Below are 18861 nucleotides of genomic sequence, written 5' to 3'. Positions count from 1 at the left end.
AGTAGAAAAAAAGAAGTCAGCGCAAAAGTCAGGAGGAAAGTTTGTCTTAACTGGGCCATGGCAGGACACAGGACAGTTGCAATCCTAACCCCCTCTTTTTTTTTGTCCTCTTTTCCCAAACAAACTTTTTTTTACTTTGAAGGTATTTAATATTTGGACCTTCTCGGCATGAGTGTTCATGCCTCTGTATAATTATCTGATGCTAGTGAGCTAAATAAATATAAGTAGTACTGATGCTATTTTAGTAGGTTCACGACTGTTCTAATCTGCAGATCACAACAGTCAATGCCTAATGGGACAACCAGTTGTTGGAAAAACTCACCTCAGAACAGTGGAGCATAATCGAAGTTTCAATTATTAGTGTGTGTCCTGAATAAAATAAATACTACCACCCATGCTGCCGTTCAAGTAGTTATTCATGTTTCTGTGTTCCTTTGTTCGCCTTTTGACCTTCAATCTGTTCATTTTCATTACCAGGTGGCTGCGGGACCAGTTTCAGAAAGCTGATGTCAACAAGAGCGGTGCTCTGAACTTCCAAGAGTGTCAAGGCCTCCTCAAACAGCTCAACATCACCATGGACAAACGTCACTGCCGGGCTCTCTTCAACGTGGGTACTTATTTTTATGCATGTTTTGCTGGCACCTTGACAAGCACTAATGGCACTCAAGATAATAGGAATTCATCACCAAATTCATCAATTGTTAGGGGATTTGCTATTTGAGAAGGTATATTTATTTACTTCAAGTTTTCTAATGAATGCAGTAGATGTCAAAATAAGACATTATTTAAGGTAAAATATAATGTTATTAGCTGGATCTATTGCTCTCCTCAAAATTCTTATACATGATTTGGTTTCAAATTGTCATGTCTCTAGCATGCTGTAATTCATCTTAACTTCTTCATCAGATATAAAATTCCTGCAAAACTCCTCTATCATGAGCTTATGAATTTACCACATGGGCTTTTGATGACTGACAAGATCTGTTGCAGCCTTGCATTTGCATTATTCGTATTGATTACAACTATTGCAAGATTTAGAATATATGTGACTCCTCTTGGACACAGGCTGCCAATTTCAAGAAGCACAAAGTAAGCGGAGAAGATGTGCTGGACCGAGAAGAGTTCATAAGCTTCTACCACAGCCTCCTGTCACGACCTGACATTGATGCCATCTTTAAAACGTGAGGCTTACGCTCCTTCTTACATAGTTAATTTGTTGATAGCTGCTATAACTTTCACCAGAAATTTTAAGTCGGATAGGAGGTAATGGCAGTGAACATAATACTTCTGAGCAAAACATGGAGCAATGCAACTTGCAACACGACAGGTCACAAAAAGAGTTACGAAAAAGGCGGTATAAAATTAAGAGTTTCTGAAGGTAATATTTTAATGCCTGTGAAATCTGTATTTCTGATAAGTGAGAAATGGTACTCGCTCCAATTTCTATTCCAATCAAGGTATGCCGGCCACACCATGAATGTGATGGGTCCTGACCAGCTGCACAAGTTCCTAACCCAGGAACAGAAGGTGCGATGAGATATGTCACTGTTACAGTGCTTGCATAGTGTGTAATGAATTTTCGCAAGTTTAGTTTATTCTCTGGTTAGATGAATGTGTCCTTGGCCGACTGCAAGAGGATCATTGAAAACTATGAAGTAGACAAGTACAAGCCCCAAGGCTATCTTGGAATTTCAGGTACACTGCATTTATTATTTTGCAAGTTTCTTTGTACATAAAAATTCTGGGGTTTTACATGCCAGAACCATGATCTGAATATGAAGCAAGCCAAACTGGGGAACACAGAATTAATTTTGACCACCTTCAGTTCGTAAATGTGCGTATAAATTAATAGGTACACCAGCGTTTTTCTATTTCGCCCCCATTGAAATGTAGTTACAGTGGCTGGGATTAAACGTGGAACCTCAAGCTCAGCAGCACAATGCTATAACCACTAAGCTACCATGGCGAGTTCCTTTGGATGTATGTGTACAAAGCATACAAGCGAGCAGTCATTTAAGGGTCAAACAACGAACAATGCATTGTGCAGGTTGTAACATACGTTTTAAGGTGTAAGACAATACAATGGTAAGCTTAGGATGAAATTTTTCGTAACTTTGATGAAGAACTGCTTCGAAAGGAAATTGCAGTAAAAGGAAATCATTTTTTTGGTGCACAGGTTTTCGTGAGATGCTTCTTTCAGAAGAACATGACATATTTGACGCCAAGCACCGGAAGGTTTGCCAGGATATGAACCAACCACTGAACCACTACTACATAGCATCGTCCCACAACACGTAAGGAGCTCGTTGTGTCACCCTATTTTTCTGCCCTATTTTTCTACCTATCGTATCAAAATGTTAGTACGTAACAATTATGTCACCAGGTTCTCCACAATGTTAACTTGTTACATGAGTGAAAGGATGATGTGAGCTGAAGTGAATCCTTGCAGCTAATAATCACTACCATAGTCAGTCTGAAATTGAGACCAAAAGAAGCAGTATTCCAGCACGCACATACAGCCACTTCCTACAACAAAAAGAGAAAAAGAGGTGCTGCACATTTTTGCAATACTACACAAATACTACTTTCATCTTCACAGGAAATCAGTCTGTAGGTGCTCTGTGATGTGATGTTCCCTAATTTCACTCTGTTTTTACCACATACCAGTCTTTTTCTGGATTAGTACTTACTGCAGAAGCTGTACAGACTAGCATTTCTATTCATAAATCTGTGCATCAGATAACAGCAAGTATACCTCCCCTTTTGCCTATCTATGATATGCAGGTATTTAGTTCAGGGACAGCTTGTTGGCAGCAGTAGCGTCGAGGGCTACATCAGGGCACTGAAGAAAGGATGCCGCTGCCTGGAGCGTGAGTTATGCCCTTTTGTCTTGCTCAGTTCTAAGAATCGTCTACTTTCCTGACGTTTTGTTACCTATGCAGCTGTAATGCCGTTTGACATAACATCCCTTCTAAAGAAATGGTCTTGTAGCACAAAATAGGCAGTAGCTTTCTTTACAGCCTTATTTAAAGTAAGTTCCAGAGAAAATCAACCATGAAGCTGAAGCTAAGCTCTCATTTAGCTAAAGAAATTAGGACACTTGGCGAAACAGTTTTAATGTTAGCAAGGGCAAAAAGTGCAGCTGCAGTAGCAAGACCTTGGCCTGCCACTCCATGCTGGAATAAAAGGAAATTATTTTTGCCACCTACGGGCTATTAACCAGTATAAGTGGTACGCAGCCCCATTGTTCAAGAAAATCATAATGGAACTTGCAGTGCAAAGTGTTCCACGCCACTGGCAGCAAGTAGACATTGGCCATAACAAAAATGTGACGAAAGTAGAGCTGATATTTAGTTTAGGAATGACCGCACAGGCAATTTTGGAGCAGGAAGAAACTACATTTCCTTCCAGACAGGTACGCAACCTGAACTATTTCTTTACTTAAGCATTCACACATTAAGGCACTTGTACATGCGTCTGCAAATGCAGGGTTCACACTATTTAAGTGATTGCTGATTCTGTGCTCTGTAAACTTTTCGTTGCGAGTTCACAGACATGCTGCTACTGTACTTTCAAAGAAACTTTTTATTCTGTAATCTGCTCAAAAAGACTTGGTCTCTTCCTAGAGCATGCATGGTTGCTATGGTGTCTTCCTGATGCCTTCCTGAGCATGCATAGTTTATTTCCTGTTTTATTTGTGGGTCCATCAAGGTTGTGGTACACTTCAAATCATTTGAGAACTGAACGTTTTTATCTTTGAGCTTGCTGGATGATTATCAGCAGGTAACAAGAATAGGGACACCAACACAGAAGGCGTATATGACACTGTTGTTTGGCACCTTAATGCTTATTAAGTGCTTCAACAACAGGAAAGCAATTTGCTTTGAATACACATATACACATATTAATCCCCTTTTCATGCAATCTGTTCATGCCATTGTGCATTCTATGTTGTGCATGAAAGCGATTAATAGATGTTCAGGTACTAGTTGGCACAGTGTCGGTACATCTTTTCTGGGGCCATATTGTCAGTCACTCACTTTGGCGAATATGTACGATCATAGCACTGGACATGTTAGCTTCTATGCGTGACTACTATGTCGGCTGTGGGTAGGAGTAGCATTCACCAACTCCTACAGCTATCGTATTGGAATGGTGGATTCACCAATGTGCACTAAGTGCAAGTGTGAAGAGACCATCAGTCACCTTCTGTGCCACTGTTCTCGCTTCGATAATCAATGTGAGACTCTCCAGCATGCCTTGAATAGACTGGATGACAGGCCATTTACGGAAGCAAAGATCTTGGGAGCCTGGCCACACAGTTCATTAGACCAGAAAGCAGTTCGAGCGCTTTTTCACTACCTGAAGGCAACGGACTTGAGTGCCCGACTATAGACATCCTACACCTAAGTTCTCTCTCTCTCTTTCACTCCCCGTTCCCCTCCCCACGTGTAGGGTAGCAAACTGGGCTCAGTCTGGTTAACCTCCCTGCCTTTCCTTCTTCCCTCCTCTCTCTCTCTCTCTCTCTCTTTATGCGTGACAGCGTTCCAAGCAAAGGGTGGTGCCCACTGGCTTGGCATTGTGCCAGGAATGCAGTCACTTGTAGACACCAATGTGTCCTGTGCGGAGCCATGCGAAATGTTGTGAAAGTATGCGACTATATCCCTTATAGGGATCAACCAAGAATAGACTGCTCCTAGTGCATGCATCTTTACTTTCTGCTGAAAACCATTCTTGAAATCACTGTGCATTTTTTATTCCCCAGGGCACATGTTTAACATGCTAATCGTTGCTCTGGTTGCATGTTTCTAGTCGACGTCTGGGATGGGCCTGACAATGACCCAATTGTTTACCATGGTTACACTCTCACGACCAAGATACTCTTCCGTGACGTCCTTGAGTCGGTAAAGCAGTATGCCTTCAAAGAGTCGCAGTAAGTTGAATGTTTAAGCCATCAAAAGTTCTGTTCAATATTGTCAATATGCTGGAATTCAGCAATGAGCCTTATCAGACAAAACTCGTGAAATGTCAACCACTTGTGCAGGTACCCTGTGATCTTGTCTCTTGAGAACCACTGCACTCTTGAGCAGCAGAAAGTGATGGCCAAACACCTAGTCGAAATGCTGGGCCGTACGTTACTTCATACATTCTATCATTTTATATCCAAACATTCTGGTCTGACTATTGTGTACTGTTTAAACATTATTACGGTTAGCTGTCTTGTGAGTGGAAATAAATGGCAATCATACACGCATAAGGACTCCAGCTTTGAAAGCCAAAGTAAACCTTCACGTTTTGCGTTTCTGATCAAGGAGGCTGCATTGCAATGGGGATAGAATGGAAGAAGGCTGGGCCGGTATTTTGTAGCGATGCCTTTTCCGATTCTATGCTTTTTCAGGTTTTTCACGCTTGGCCAGTGGTCAGAGCGATGGTCTGCCCACATTATCAACGGGATCAGGCGGCCGTGTGTGGTGGATGATAAGAATAGCATAAAATAAGGCATAAGGCATCGCTACAAAATAGCGGCCCAGATACGCTTAGATCAAAAGGCATTCACAGCTCTCCTCAAACAGGGTCACCCATCTTTTTTCTTGTGCAGGTTTTCGATATGAAATGTGAGTAACCTCTCAGAGACCAAACTGCAGCTACAAAAGTGTTCCTTGTTGTTAATTGCTGAAGATTGTTTCTTTATTTTAATAAATATAACATGGTAATGCGTATCCTCTTCCACCTGTTGTCAGAGACTTTGATGGTTTAGAACTTTAGAAGGCATAACATTGGCTGCCTGAAGCCAAGCATATGGTTGTCTTGCAGAAAGTTCTTATTTTTGTGCATATTTTTTGAGCAAAACATGACTTAAAGCTTTCGCTTCTATTATGTTGCAGCTTTATTGTACAAGAAGCAGATCGATGAAAGAGAAACGGCAATGCCACCACCTTCAGCACTGCTGAATAAAATCCTCATTAAGGTAATGTGTCTTTGCGAGTAGTTGGCCACCTCAGAGTGCATGCGTGTCATTTTCTTGTTTTTCAGTTATTGGCCAGGGTGTGTAGTCAGAATTAGCATAAACTGTTAGTCTGGTGCACAGGTGCATAAAGTCTCTATGTGCTTGCCTGCAAATGACTTCCAAGTGTGTGAGCGTGGTGCTGTTATGTGATTGCACGGCAGAGACATCAGTGGCAGCCTCATAGCAATGACATAATGGTGCCATTTGGTTAACTAGTTCAGATTTGCGGACACATTTGTGACACATTTGCAGGCACAGTATGACAAGTTCATGTTTGACAGCGCATCACTAAATTTTATATGCATATATTTATCAGACATATTTTACATAGCTGTTGTAATAATGCACTCTTTTGTTCAATAAACATATCTTGCGGACAAAAACACAATATTCTCGATGAGACAGACGCCTAGTGTCTGCAGTCGGCTGCTATGCGCAATATCTACACAGTGTCAATTGTGGCTAATGCCTGTTGTGCAATGCAATATAAAATTATTTAATTATAACAGCCACCTTCATGAATACTTAATTATATCTATGAAGTATTTATGCAGGACAGCTAAACTAATTGTGTTAATTAGCATTCTTCCTTAAATCTCGCAACGCCATTGTTTAAATGGAAAACAACACCAAGTGAACTCGTCAGAACAGCATTATGAACTCAGATCTTTCATTCCTATTCTTCAAAATTGAACAATAAATGTGCCTATGTGCGTGTGTATGTGTGCCTTTATTCATCCATGTTTTCTGTCTGTTTGAACCAGTTCTTAAACATAAATAAAGATAATACATTTATGTCGCTATATATACACATATATATATAAGTCACCTCTTCGATATCTCTACAGCAAACACCTTAATTGTTGGAAAGCCCTAGGTGTCACGTTGGAACTCACCAAAACTGTGGAAAGTGCCAAAATAAGCTCTTGTGCACTTATATAGCAATTCATAATCCAATGCTCCAGCACTGGCCCTTGTTGTAAGAAGTGAAGTTAATCTGCACATCTGTTCACATAAAAAAAAAATCAAAATGTAAAGCTCTATCACCACAGTATGCCTGACTCTTACAAATATTATTTTGTTATAACTTAAGACATTCTCTGTATTCATGACTGCACTGTGCTTCCTAGCAATGTCCAGTGTGTCATGAAATCCAGGCTGTGTGTTCTTCTGTCGTGACACTTGTTACAGTTCTTGTGTTGTGACTTTGTGCTCTCTGTACTCCATCGCAGTGTTGCTTATGTCGTGTCCCGTGTCTCTTGCTTCTTCCAGGGCAAGAAGTTAAACAAAGACCTCTCCTTGGATCAGGATGAGGATAGCGAGGATGAAGGCACTGCTGCCAAAGTAAATAAGGCACCATCCTTTTTAGCAGTCACATGAATGTGCCCGCTTTCATTAGGCACTTGTTAAACTCTAGTGCCTGTGTTTAGTGTCCACTAGCTGAAATAACTAAGTATTTTAGCCATTCAAATATCCCTATGCAGATATAGTTAATGTACATACAATTAACCAGTGCCTCTTCAAAACGACTGATTATTGAAAAGCTTGTAAATGTTTCTGTTGCCAATTTTCAAATGGAATGCTTGATGTGCTTTTGACCACTTTCCTATTCATTTGTTATGCTTCCTGTATGTTTTGCTGTATTTGCATGCTTGCACTGATCCTCCATTTGTGAGTTCAGGTCAGTCATTCATATAATACTCCAGGAACTGAGACAGAAACAAGTTCATAACTCACATTGGTAGGTTTTCATGTAGGTCTGTTCACAGCTACTTAGTGTGACATTGCAAAACTGTCTCCCTGTTGTGCTTTGTTTTACTGAATGACAGTTCAGTGTGTCCTCTTCTTCTTACTTTTCCTTTGCTTCAATGGTTAGCCCACGCACAAAAGTGTCTTGGCTGAAGAGCTATCGGACTGTGTCAACTATTGCAAGGCAACACATTTCAAGTCATTCGAAGAGGCTGAGAAATGTGAGTAAAAGTGAACCCTCATGCTCAACCATCATCATACCGTATTAATGCAAAATTGTCGACCCACAAATATGAGCACCACTTGATCCCTTTTCTATTAACTAATGTATTTCAGAAAAATGTATGTTCCCTATTGTGAACACAGTTTGATTCTGCAGATCCTACCATTGTTCTAGAATGCGAGAACTGGAGAGAAAAAAAAGAGTACTTAATTTTGGTATAACAGCATTACATAAAAAAGCACAAATTAACACTTCATGCATGCATCAGATCACATCCATGCTGGTGTTTCCCCTCCTATGGTTTCATCCTATCAGATCAGAGACCACAAATTTTTTCCCCCTAAGCATGAATTTGGGTCCCACTTTAGTGAGCAAGCAAAATGTGGTCACTGAAAATGATAACAGCTGATCTAAAGGCATTACATAGTTGACGTCATCGAGATGTCTTATCTTCTTGACCGGACTTTCATCAGTGAGTGTTGAGCTGCCACTAGAAATAACATGGCAGATTGTTGAACAGAGCACAGTACAGATATCAGTCTTTGATAGTCGAATGACTGGAATTTGATTTTCTTACCTTCACCATGGAAATAATATCTTAATTCAGTCTCCAGATTGTGAGCTGTGCTATATACCATAAAGCATGCACTACATATATGTGACTGCCCTCACCACATGGAATATCTAGAGAGGCTGACTTACGCTTGCACCTGCCTCAACAACAAAATGTTGTCAGAGTATGTTGTATTGGGCCCTTGACCAAGCTGCAGGCCATGAAGGCCTTACTTAATGTGTTAAAAAAGCGTAGGCTTGGACTCTAAGACTATGGATAAGTTTGCCCGCTACATGTTTTGCCTCATGCCTCGATCTGTCGTCATTGTTGTCATTCGTCGTCATTCCTTTTTTCCCCTCTCCCTTTTCACCCAGCACAGTAATGTTCCTCAGGACAAGCTCTCTGCCTTCTCGTTCAACTTTTATGTCTCTCCAAATTCACATGCATTTTGTTTTGCTAATTTACCATGCGTGTATTTAATCGTTTCAGGGCACTTCAATGAAATGGCCTCCTTCAGCGAAGTGAAGGCCAGCAAGATCTCATCGACTCCAGAGGGTGCCCAGAGTTTAATTCGCCACAATAGCAAGCACCTGTCCAGGATATATCCCAAGGGAACCAGGACAGACTCAAGCAACTACGACCCTGTGAAATTCTGGAACGTTGGCTGCCAGATTGGTGCGTCTGTTGCTGAAACTTTCTTGCACTCAAGTAAATGACTATATCAAAACAAAAAGGGATCACTGATCAATTCTAATTTCCACAATTTGAGATATTGCTGCTGACTCTACTGCTAGGCATCATGAAGGCCGTTAGTATAGATACCCACAGCGTGGCCTCTAGTATTGATCCCAAGGCATGAAGACTATAAAACTATGTCCAAGAATCATCCTATACTTCACTTGTTTGCACAATACTGCCTTAGTCTTTCATTAAGAATAACCTTGGTGCGCCCTGATTCAATCGTGGAATCTTGCAACTGACTACATAATCTTTAGAAAATGCCCTTTCAGAAACTCAACACTGTGTGTTTGGATGCCTTCATTTTGCCTTTGACCGTCTTCTGTTCCTCAGTGGCACTGAACTACCAGAGCTGGGACCAGAAGATGTTCTTGAATGAAGCGAAATTTTCCCTGAATGGCCACTGCGGCTATGTGCTGATGCCAGAGTTCCTCCGCAAAGGAAACTTCAGGATGGATTCTCCTGACCCATCTCTCAAAAAGACACTCGTTCTGAGGGTAAGAAAAAGAAAAGCCTATGAACAATCCTTGTTTAAAAAAAATTTCAAGGCGTGCACCTACAAGAAAGAAGTTGCCTTTTGCTTATTTGGCCTTAGCTTTTTCGATCACTATATTTTAGACCATAATAAAAAGACTCAGTTGCATTTTTCGCAGTGCACATGCATGCAGTCACTCATCATGAATCACAAGGCAGAATCTACAAATGCAAAAGATGTACACAACTGCAAACATTGTGAACAGGCCTGCACCAGATGTTGGGACATTTGCAACACCACTAACTTGATCAGTTAACAGCCTGTACAAAATCATTCCCGCTCTAGAACTACCGCCGACAGCAATGCAGGGACTCAGGATGTACATGGAACCCTACGACTCACGCGAACCTGGCTGCTGTGAAACACACGTACAGAATGCAGAATCTGTGCAGTATAGCACATGTAGTACTCTGTCACATATATTAATTGGACACTTCCGACTGTGCCTGAGTGAGCACACAAGAAAAAACACCAAGTTTTACCAGCACCTTGCGACCTCAGTTTTGCACCACACTGTCTCATCTGATTTGTGCACCACACCATTCAGACTAGTTAAACACATGGTAACAGAGAAATCGCTTTCCTCAGCAATGTACTGCGCCGATTATGATGACATTTGTTGCATTAAAAAGAAAGGCTGTGATCTAGTGGCCATTAGAAACATATTTCTTTAGTTCGCCAATGTAAAAGAACATTCTCAAAAATTGCAAAATTTCAGATAACTCAAGTATTACATTTACAACTCAGCAAGGAGAAGAACTATCACAATTATCTAATCTGCACTAAATAGTCTAGAGGAGAAGAAATTGATGTGTTATCCACTGCTCTGAAATATACCACTAATTTGTGACTAGGACTTCTGCAATACCCTCATAAACATTGTAACAATTTCATGTCAGCTGCAACTTCATAAATCAGATTTGCCTTTACACGCTCTAATAAATGCAGTTCACAGAACTGCAATATCTGTTTTTGGTGCAGAGTTACAGATGTGTAAACTCTGTGCTTCCATTTTCTTGAAACTTGCTGATCAGAAGCTATCGGCTCAGGGCCACGGCATCCTGGACTAGGCCTGCCGCCCACTTCGGGTGATTATGTCGTTGGCTCACTTTCATAAAGTCTAATCGTCCTCTTTACCGATTTTCTGGAATTTTGTAAAACATTCCAGGCCCTAAATCTAAATTCTGCTTCATAGAGACAACAGAATTTAACTTTCTTTCTCGATTGTAACAATTTTCTTTCAAATTGCTTTGCTGGTCTTCTCATAAAAGTATTTCTGAACTTTAGAAGTCTTTGAATAGCGAAATCAGAGTTCGTGCCGAGCTGGAGTGTGCTCTTAAGATAGGATCTAATTAGGTGCATATTGCCAGAACACGCATCAGCTGCTCTTGAAATTATGTTTATGCAATATCCAACATGCCAAATATGAATGAAATGCTTTTCTTTTAAACAAAGCATTCATATCAAATATCTATTTAGGGATTTAGAGTTATTGAAATGGTAGAGTATACATGGGGTTACAGTGGTTATAGGAGCCTGCATACCATGAAAAAGCATCCATGCATAATACACTTGTAGATGTTATAGAAAAAAGTAACTGACTGCAATTACAATTACTTCATTAAAATGTAATTGATTACAGGGACCAATTACTGCCCGACGAAAGTAGCTGAGTAACTACAAATGGCAATCAATTACTACTACGCCTTGTTCACATTTATTTATCATAATCAGCAGCAGCAGCAGCCCATTTTTATGATCCACTGCCAGGACAAAGGCCTTTCCCAGCAATCTAAAATGACCCCTGTATTGGGCTAGCTGATTGCAACTTGCAACTGCAAATTCCCAGATTTTATCACCCCGCCTAATTTACTGCTGCCTGCCACTGCGCTTCCTTTCCCTAGCACCCATTCTGTAACTCTAATGGTCCACTGGTTATCCACCTTCGCATTACATGGCCCTGCCCAGCTCCATTTGTTGTCTTAATGTCAACTAAAATATTGGCTATCCTTGTTCGCTCTCTGATCTGCACTGCTCTCTTCGTGTTTCTTAATGTTGCATCTATAATTTTTCATTCCATTGCTCTCTGTGCGGTCTTTAACTTTTTTTGAAGCTGGTTTGTTAACCTACGAGTCCATGCCTCGTATCTTAGTACTGATAAACTGCAGTTATTGTACACTTTTCTTTTCAACGGCAGTGGTAAGCTCCCAGTCATGATTTGGTAATGCCTGCCATATGCACTCTAAAACCATTTTTATTATTCTGTAAGTTTTCTTCTAATGATAACCTTTATTGACATTGCACAAATGCATCAACTAAAACAATGTGGCCTGGCTTTTTCAATGCATCCTCCGTAGCCAGTCTCACGTCATTTATCTTCACTTGCAAATACTTTTCAAAATTTTGGTCAGTCAACTTTTTGTCGTTTTCTTGTTAATAAATTCATCAGCAGTGACACTTATAACTTGCTCAATGTGCATACTGGAGGGATGGGCAGCATTATAATATATGAACACCTTCACACAAGATTGTGGTTACTCAATGCTGCGATACTTGCATCCAATCCTCCATCAATCTCATTGCTTCATTGTTACAGGGGCTTAGAGAAAGTGTTTGCGATAGGGCCAATTACAAGATGAAAGAAATTGTTTGTACATGACTTTTTGGCATAGACATCTGAAGTGGCCATCGCTATGGAGCGATGGCAATGCTAGTTCAATTCATTGGCCAACATCTGGTGGAGTGTTAACATGAGGAAACAACTGATTACTGAATGGCCAGGTTTGCCTGTCTACACATGTGCATCCCTGAAGGAGCCACGTGGCATAATTGCAGGCATATTAATGTAGTTCCCACCAAATGCAAGTGCTCCAAGCTGCTTTGCCTGTTACACCTTGCCTCATCAATAAAGCAAGAGGTTACATATAATTGACTACAGAACAAAATAATTTGAACTACAATGAATGTCTCAATTGATTACAAGTAATTATATACAGTTTGTTGCACACAAGTCTGATACATGCAGTCCACTGGGCAGCTACTAATTTAAAACAAATATATTCAATACTCGATCTTGTATTTGAAGCTCGTAGTCTAAATAGCTGAATATCGATAATTCCAACTCAAAGCGGCCCAAAAATTTATTCGAATTAAACAGAGTTCGAAATAATGGAAGCTTATTGAATGGAGGACTTCTGTTCATTGCTTCGTTAGGCGGCGCAGGTGCACTGAGCTAGCACGAGTGACAAGATTTAAAAAATGTGGCTTCACGGCAGTGCGGCTTGCGCTGGCGCGAAGCCACACTTTAACGCAATAATTTTACTGCTGTGAAGTCACATCTCAAGGAGAAATTAGCATGTAACCCACTCGCTGACCTCAGTGTCGAATTTCTGAAATTCTGGCGTGGGCGGCGCGTTATACGTGCCAAAACACGGTACTTGCAATAGGAGCAACAGCCGCACTGCTGTGTAGGGAATCACTGTAGCGTGAGTTAGCGCACTTATGAGAGCATGGTTGCCGGCGAGGTATCTGCGAATTAAACGGCCCAAACGTTTTTGAACATTGAAATATACATAATTTTGACAGCACCACAGTGTTAGTTCAAATAAACCGGAAGTTCGAATTACCAAGATTCTACTCTATTTGTATTCTAACCAATACAAAAATTTCACGGTTTGAGCACTTAAGGTCTCTCGAGAATTGTCTTCAGTGACCATTGAAACTACCTATATGATGGGCATTACAGAGCAGCGGGGATCAAGCAGGACAATACCTTCGCTTAAAGAGCTTATAGCTATTTTCATCTTCAGACCAGCCAGTGCTTTCACCCCTGCTTTATTACTGGGACAACATCATAGATCATAGCTGAGGCATGTACTTATGGGAAATGGAAAACAATCAGTGGTGAACGTTTGAAATTAATATATTTATATATATATATATAATATGGGGCACATCTTTTTTAAATTGTTTTCAGTGTCTGCCAATGGCATCTTTTTGTCATTAGAAACAAACAGAAAATATAATAACATTTAAATAATTGTACAACAAATGATAAAATGTACACATCTGCACCTGCTTCTCTTATGCTTGCACTGGATTCAAATCCATGTTACAGATACTCAGTGGCCAGCAGCTTCCCAAGCCCCTTGAGACCACGGGCGGTGAAATTGTGGACCCTTACGTCGTCGTAAAAGTATTTGGACATCCACGTGACAATCAGAAGGTCAAGACAAGGTTCGTCAGGAACAATGGTAAGTCACTTGGGTCTTCCGATCTTGCATGCCACTGGCCCCAACCTGATGCAGCAAAGTAATCGGTGCTTGTTTCACCTGTCGGGGCAGCCTGGGCAGCCTAATGGCTATGACATTGTGCTGCTGCTGAGCTTGGAAGTCACAGGCTTGATGCTGGCTGTGGTGGCAGCATTTCAATGAAGGCGAAATGGAAAAATGCTAGTGTACTTAGATTTAGGCGCATGTTAATGAACCCCAGGCAGCCAAAATTCATTCGGAGTGCCCTGACACTATGGCGTGCTTCATAATCAGATTGTTTTGGCATGCAAAACACTAATCTTTTTAATATTTATTATTATTATTATTTTTTTGTGGTGTGCAACTTTTTTTTCTTCATTTGTGCATACCTTGCAGGCTTCAACCCAACGTGGGAGGAAAAATTTGAGCTGCCCGTGCACGTCCCTGAGCTGGCCATTTTGGTGTTCACGGTCAAGGATGAGAGCCGTACAGGCAAGAACATGAAGCTGGCCAAGTTTGCAATCCCCCTGGATGCAGTACGGGAGGGTTATCGGCATGTGCGGCTCTGCAACAACGCTTTCATCTCTCTGGTGCCAGCGAGCATATTTGTGCACGTCAGCTTCCGCAAGCCCTGATTGCACACATCGTGAACTGCCACTGAGAAGTGCATGCCTCTCGGGGCACTTTTCGTGCTTTCTAAGCCTTGGCATTTAAAGTGTGCCTCATTATGACTCCATTATGCAACTACCCAACGTGTTTGTGTTGCACGTGGTAGTGTTTCTTTTCTTCTGTGCTAACCAACATTTCCCACACAGCCGGTTGCATGTTTTTCTTACTATAGTTTGATCATGCACTCATTTGTTCACCAATATGCTGCCTTTTACAGATGATGAGATCGCAAAGGTTTACTTCACTGCACTTGAGAAGTTATGGTAAAATGGGAAGCAACATATTTTGTCAGAAGTTTTGAGGACATGATGCGCATATTTGGGCCTGTTGCCTAACCTATTGTTCTGTAACTTTTGTACAGGCCAGGACACTGCAGGTGTCGTGACACAATGCCCTCAGGCAGCTCGCTTATGCACAGAGATTTTGGAAAGTTTGCGCATACCATGAGTGCTGTTCAAGACAATGTTTTTGTTGAAGGCCGTAGAATGTCTGAGGTGCAAATGTCCTTTGCAAGAACTTATGTTCACCTTGAGCAGCCTTTTTATTGACTTTCCAGTTATTACCAGCTGAGCTGATTTGCGAATTAGATGCCAAAGTCATACTGACGATGCCATGACAGTTATTTGCTATCTACAATGACTGATAATGACTGCTTCAGCTACTCATGCAGGCAAGGGCTTAAATGAAGCTTAAGCATTAGGGAAACCTATATTTGATCCAAACAACTTCACAAGTTGGAATTTTCTGCAGTCAATATTTAACCAAGAGTGGGCTAGTATACCCGAGCCAGGCAAATTAGTGAGAATATAAACTGGTTGAGATCGAGGCCATACTGATTGTGGAGATTAAAGAGGCTCGCAATATCACCGAGTCATTTTGTATACTTATTGATACTTGGCTTGTTACATTAAAGAATTTTCAAAGCAGCTTTTCACCGACAGGTGGAATTTAGAAGGTCAGGTCTTCTTTGGAGACTTCAGATCAATTTTGCATTCTTGGGATCTGTGTATGTGGCCACTTTCATCTCGTCAAATTAGACTGTTCAGGATTTCTATTGCAGAGAGGACAATGAAAAAGCCGTTTAAATGAAGCCTGAAAAGAAGACGCATCAACTTAGTGCTTAGCTGTGTACAGAGCAGTAATAATGAGTAATTTGCTCAAAAAGGCTAACATACAGCCCAGATGCGCTCATTTAAACTGAACATGCCTAAGGCTGGACCGAGTCTGGCGCTACTGAACGAAAAATATGGGTCGATCCTGCAGTCTGAAAATGCAGGCCAATATCGCAGATACTGCAGTCTAAGCAACAAGCAACATGGTGCACTAATGCACCCAAAAAGACTTTATTTGATGTTAGCCGCTGTTGACTCGCCTCTTGTTGTGACTGATTCATGCATAAATTTTGTTGTTTCCGACCGTGGTATATATATTGGCAGAGGCACAAGATCACTGAAAACTGCATGCTGCATACAAAGTGGTCCCATAAAGCAAATACGGCACTTTTTTTTTTTTGCTTTTCATTGGTGCGCCTTTTTATGACAGCAACATTTGGTGATGTAGCATTGTTGGTGCCTTTTACCTCACAAATTTATTGTATTCACTGTGCCTTTGCACTGCCCATATATGCTTCAGCTAACAAATCGTCAAGGTGATGTGAATATGTTTACAAGGGAATATATTTTGCTACAACCTCTTTGTAAGCGCCACCCGTTTTGTCATGCGTGATGACATATTCTGATATCAGCACTGCTGGCTTTCCAATGGATTTTGCTGAGTTTTTTATACAAGCCATGAGGTAAAAAAAATTACAAGACGTGTGTTCTGCAAAAAATTTTGAGTATCATGCAGTTTGGCCATGCAGCCTGTCAAAGGGTGCACCAGGTGCACTGAAAATATGCAGTGCCACAAACAGCAATCCTGAATTTGAGGCTGTGCAGAAAATGACAACATTTGCTGACTATATAGTTTGTAGCCATTTGGCACTGATAGAACCTACACATCCAAATACATAGTTGCTTATGCAAGAGCTACACTGGAACGAGCCTCGAGTTGGGCTTGTCAAGGTAGCATACTCCTCCACTAGTTACAGCGGAGGGCATGTTGCAATGGGGGCACATAGTCTTAAATTTATATCCATCATGTAAACATGTTCTTTTGATTGTACATGTTCTGCCTATTAAAGCAATGCAGCTTAAAACTTTCTTTACAAAGAATAAGCAGGACATTATACACAGGTGGACTGGCTTTTTTTTTCTCTTTATATGGGTCTTGCAATGGGTTTGGGGAGTGGGTGTCCCAATGACATTGTAACTGTCACAATCAATGTGTACACCTTAACGGTTATGTGGCAGAATAGCCATCGGCACTCATCATGCGGTCTCGCTCGGGACTGACCGAGACCAGCGCTGCTTAGCAAAATGTCAGTTGGAGCAGTGGACTAGTCTTAAAAACATCTCCAAGTATATACATCATGATTAAATGCAAGTTCTTCAGCAGGTGAATACAATGAATCATGGTAGCAGCTAAGGAAAGACTGCGAAACTTCGGTCTCCTGCTTTAACATTGCACAATGTCTATCTATTTCACAGCACTTGTTCATTTACACTGCCCCCCCCCCCCCCCCCCCGCCCCCCAGCTCGTGTATTGCAATGTGTGTTGTCAATGTGAAGCGTCCTTCGCTTGAGCTGTATAATGGACTTGTCTGCGTCACTATGTGCCAAAAAGTTGTTTGTAATGTTGTACATTATTTTGTTATGTCCTTCTGGCTACCTCAGTATCAACCAGATATTATATGTACATTTTCTGTCTTTGTTATCACATAATGATGGTTTTTCACGCCATGTGGAAAGCTGTTACTGGCACCATTCTTCCCGCAGACTCTGTCGCTCTGAGCTTTTATTCACATACAAAAACGCCGTTGGTTGACTTCGTCTTTTGCTAGTTTTGGCTAATGATTGCACATTGTTGTGCTCAAAAGATGCGCGGTGCATCTTAAGTTGCCTAGTGTGCACTTAATATGAGTTATGTGCTTTTATGAGTATAGTTTAGAAGTGTTATTGTTCTTATTGCTACAAATCAAGAACACATAGTACACAGTACTCAGTGCAGTCTCAATTTTTCTCTCAACATTTCACTGCCTCAATGATTGAATATTCCACAAAACATCTATATTTTTATGTTTATTGCTGCATCCCCAAACACTGTTTTCCAAATGAAAATAAACATGTAATATACTTTGCCTATTTTGCACCCTTTTTTTTTCTTACAGGGATAAAGTTATTGTGTGACTGAAGAAAACTTGTTGCTGCACCATTTTACAATCGCGATGCATATAATGAAGATGTGTTTCTCTGGTTTGATTATGGTTGTGCCGTGGTTTTTACATAATTACAATACTGAATAAAAATGAGTGAACAGATGTTTGGTATGCTGCTTATATGTTGTTTGAGATAATTTTTAATTGTGAAAGCTTGCATTCTAAGACAAACATGACAGTGTGACCACACATCATGAATAAAATGGGCCGACATTGAACTGTGGACTGCGTTTCTTTTTCTGTGACCCTCCTGGGATTATAATTTCATTTAGAGCAAAAATGTGGCACCTTGAGAATACGAGCCACAGCAGACAAATTCAACAGTCAGACCACATGTGTAAAACATGTGGTGTGACACGTGGTCATTGTTCAAGTCATTGTTGAAATCGGAAAATTATTGTTGGAAACTCTGTTTGCAAAACAACGAAAACAATATTCATGAACCTACGGTGAATCACATGAACAGCAAGCCTGAGTGCACGTCATTTGTGTGGGGGCATCCCCATGTGCTGCACCGACAACGGAAGTTTTGAGTGCTTTTGAATGAGTACGTTAAGTGAATTTCAGTTAATCTCGCTTATCCAGCAAGCTATTTCCTTCTGCAGAAGTTCTTTGCACTCAGGCTTGATATTCACCTTGGTGACGTATTGTTTGCGGACAACTTCATTGTCGAGTTCTTTGTTTTACTTCTCTTTCAAATAAGGAGCCCAATGAGTTTCATTGCAATGGCTGATTAATAGATAAGTTTACAGCTGGTTGATATCTAACCCCTCTCTACCACCCCCGGGCTAGTCCATTTTCCAGTGACATACTTCAGTTTT

The 18861-nt window shown here is 40.9% G+C and overlaps 1 protein-coding gene across 3 annotated transcripts in view; it reads left to right on the top strand.

Moving 5' to 3' along the window:
* Nucleotides 1-18263, top strand: part of LOC126539452 (1-phosphatidylinositol 4,5-bisphosphate phosphodiesterase delta-1-like) — a 75469-nt gene extending 57206 nt beyond the window's left edge. For all 3 annotated transcript variants that reach the window (XM_050186294.3, XM_050186293.3, XM_050186296.3), the window contains exons 4-18: nt 478-607; nt 1066-1181; nt 1458-1527; nt 1608-1695; nt 2177-2294; nt 2785-2870; nt 4813-4933; nt 5045-5130; nt 5886-5968; nt 7280-7351; nt 7884-7977; nt 9022-9207; nt 9604-9767; nt 13923-14058; nt 14452-18263. In XM_050186294.3, the coding sequence (XP_050042251.1) occupies nt 478-607; nt 1066-1181; nt 1458-1527; nt 1608-1695; nt 2177-2294; nt 2785-2870; nt 4813-4933; nt 5045-5130; nt 5886-5968; nt 7280-7351; nt 7884-7977; nt 9022-9207; nt 9604-9767; nt 13923-14058; nt 14452-14690 (1789 nt within the window). In that variant the 3' untranslated portion in view covers nt 14691-18263. The remainder of the gene's footprint in view (nt 1-477; nt 608-1065; nt 1182-1457; nt 1528-1607; nt 1696-2176; nt 2295-2784; nt 2871-4812; nt 4934-5044; nt 5131-5885; nt 5969-7279; nt 7352-7883; nt 7978-9021; nt 9208-9603; nt 9768-13922; nt 14059-14451) is intronic.
* Nucleotides 18264-18861: the final 598 nt, after the last annotated feature.

The sequence above is a fragment of the Dermacentor andersoni genome, chromosome 11 (genome assembly GCF_023375885.2).
Source record: "Dermacentor andersoni chromosome 11, qqDerAnde1_hic_scaffold, whole genome shotgun sequence".
In the NCBI taxonomy this organism is placed as follows: Eukaryota; Metazoa; Arthropoda; class Arachnida; order Ixodida; family Ixodidae; genus Dermacentor; species Dermacentor andersoni.
Note: the sequence above shows the minus strand (reverse complement) of the source record. Positions and strands in the feature narration are given on the sequence as shown.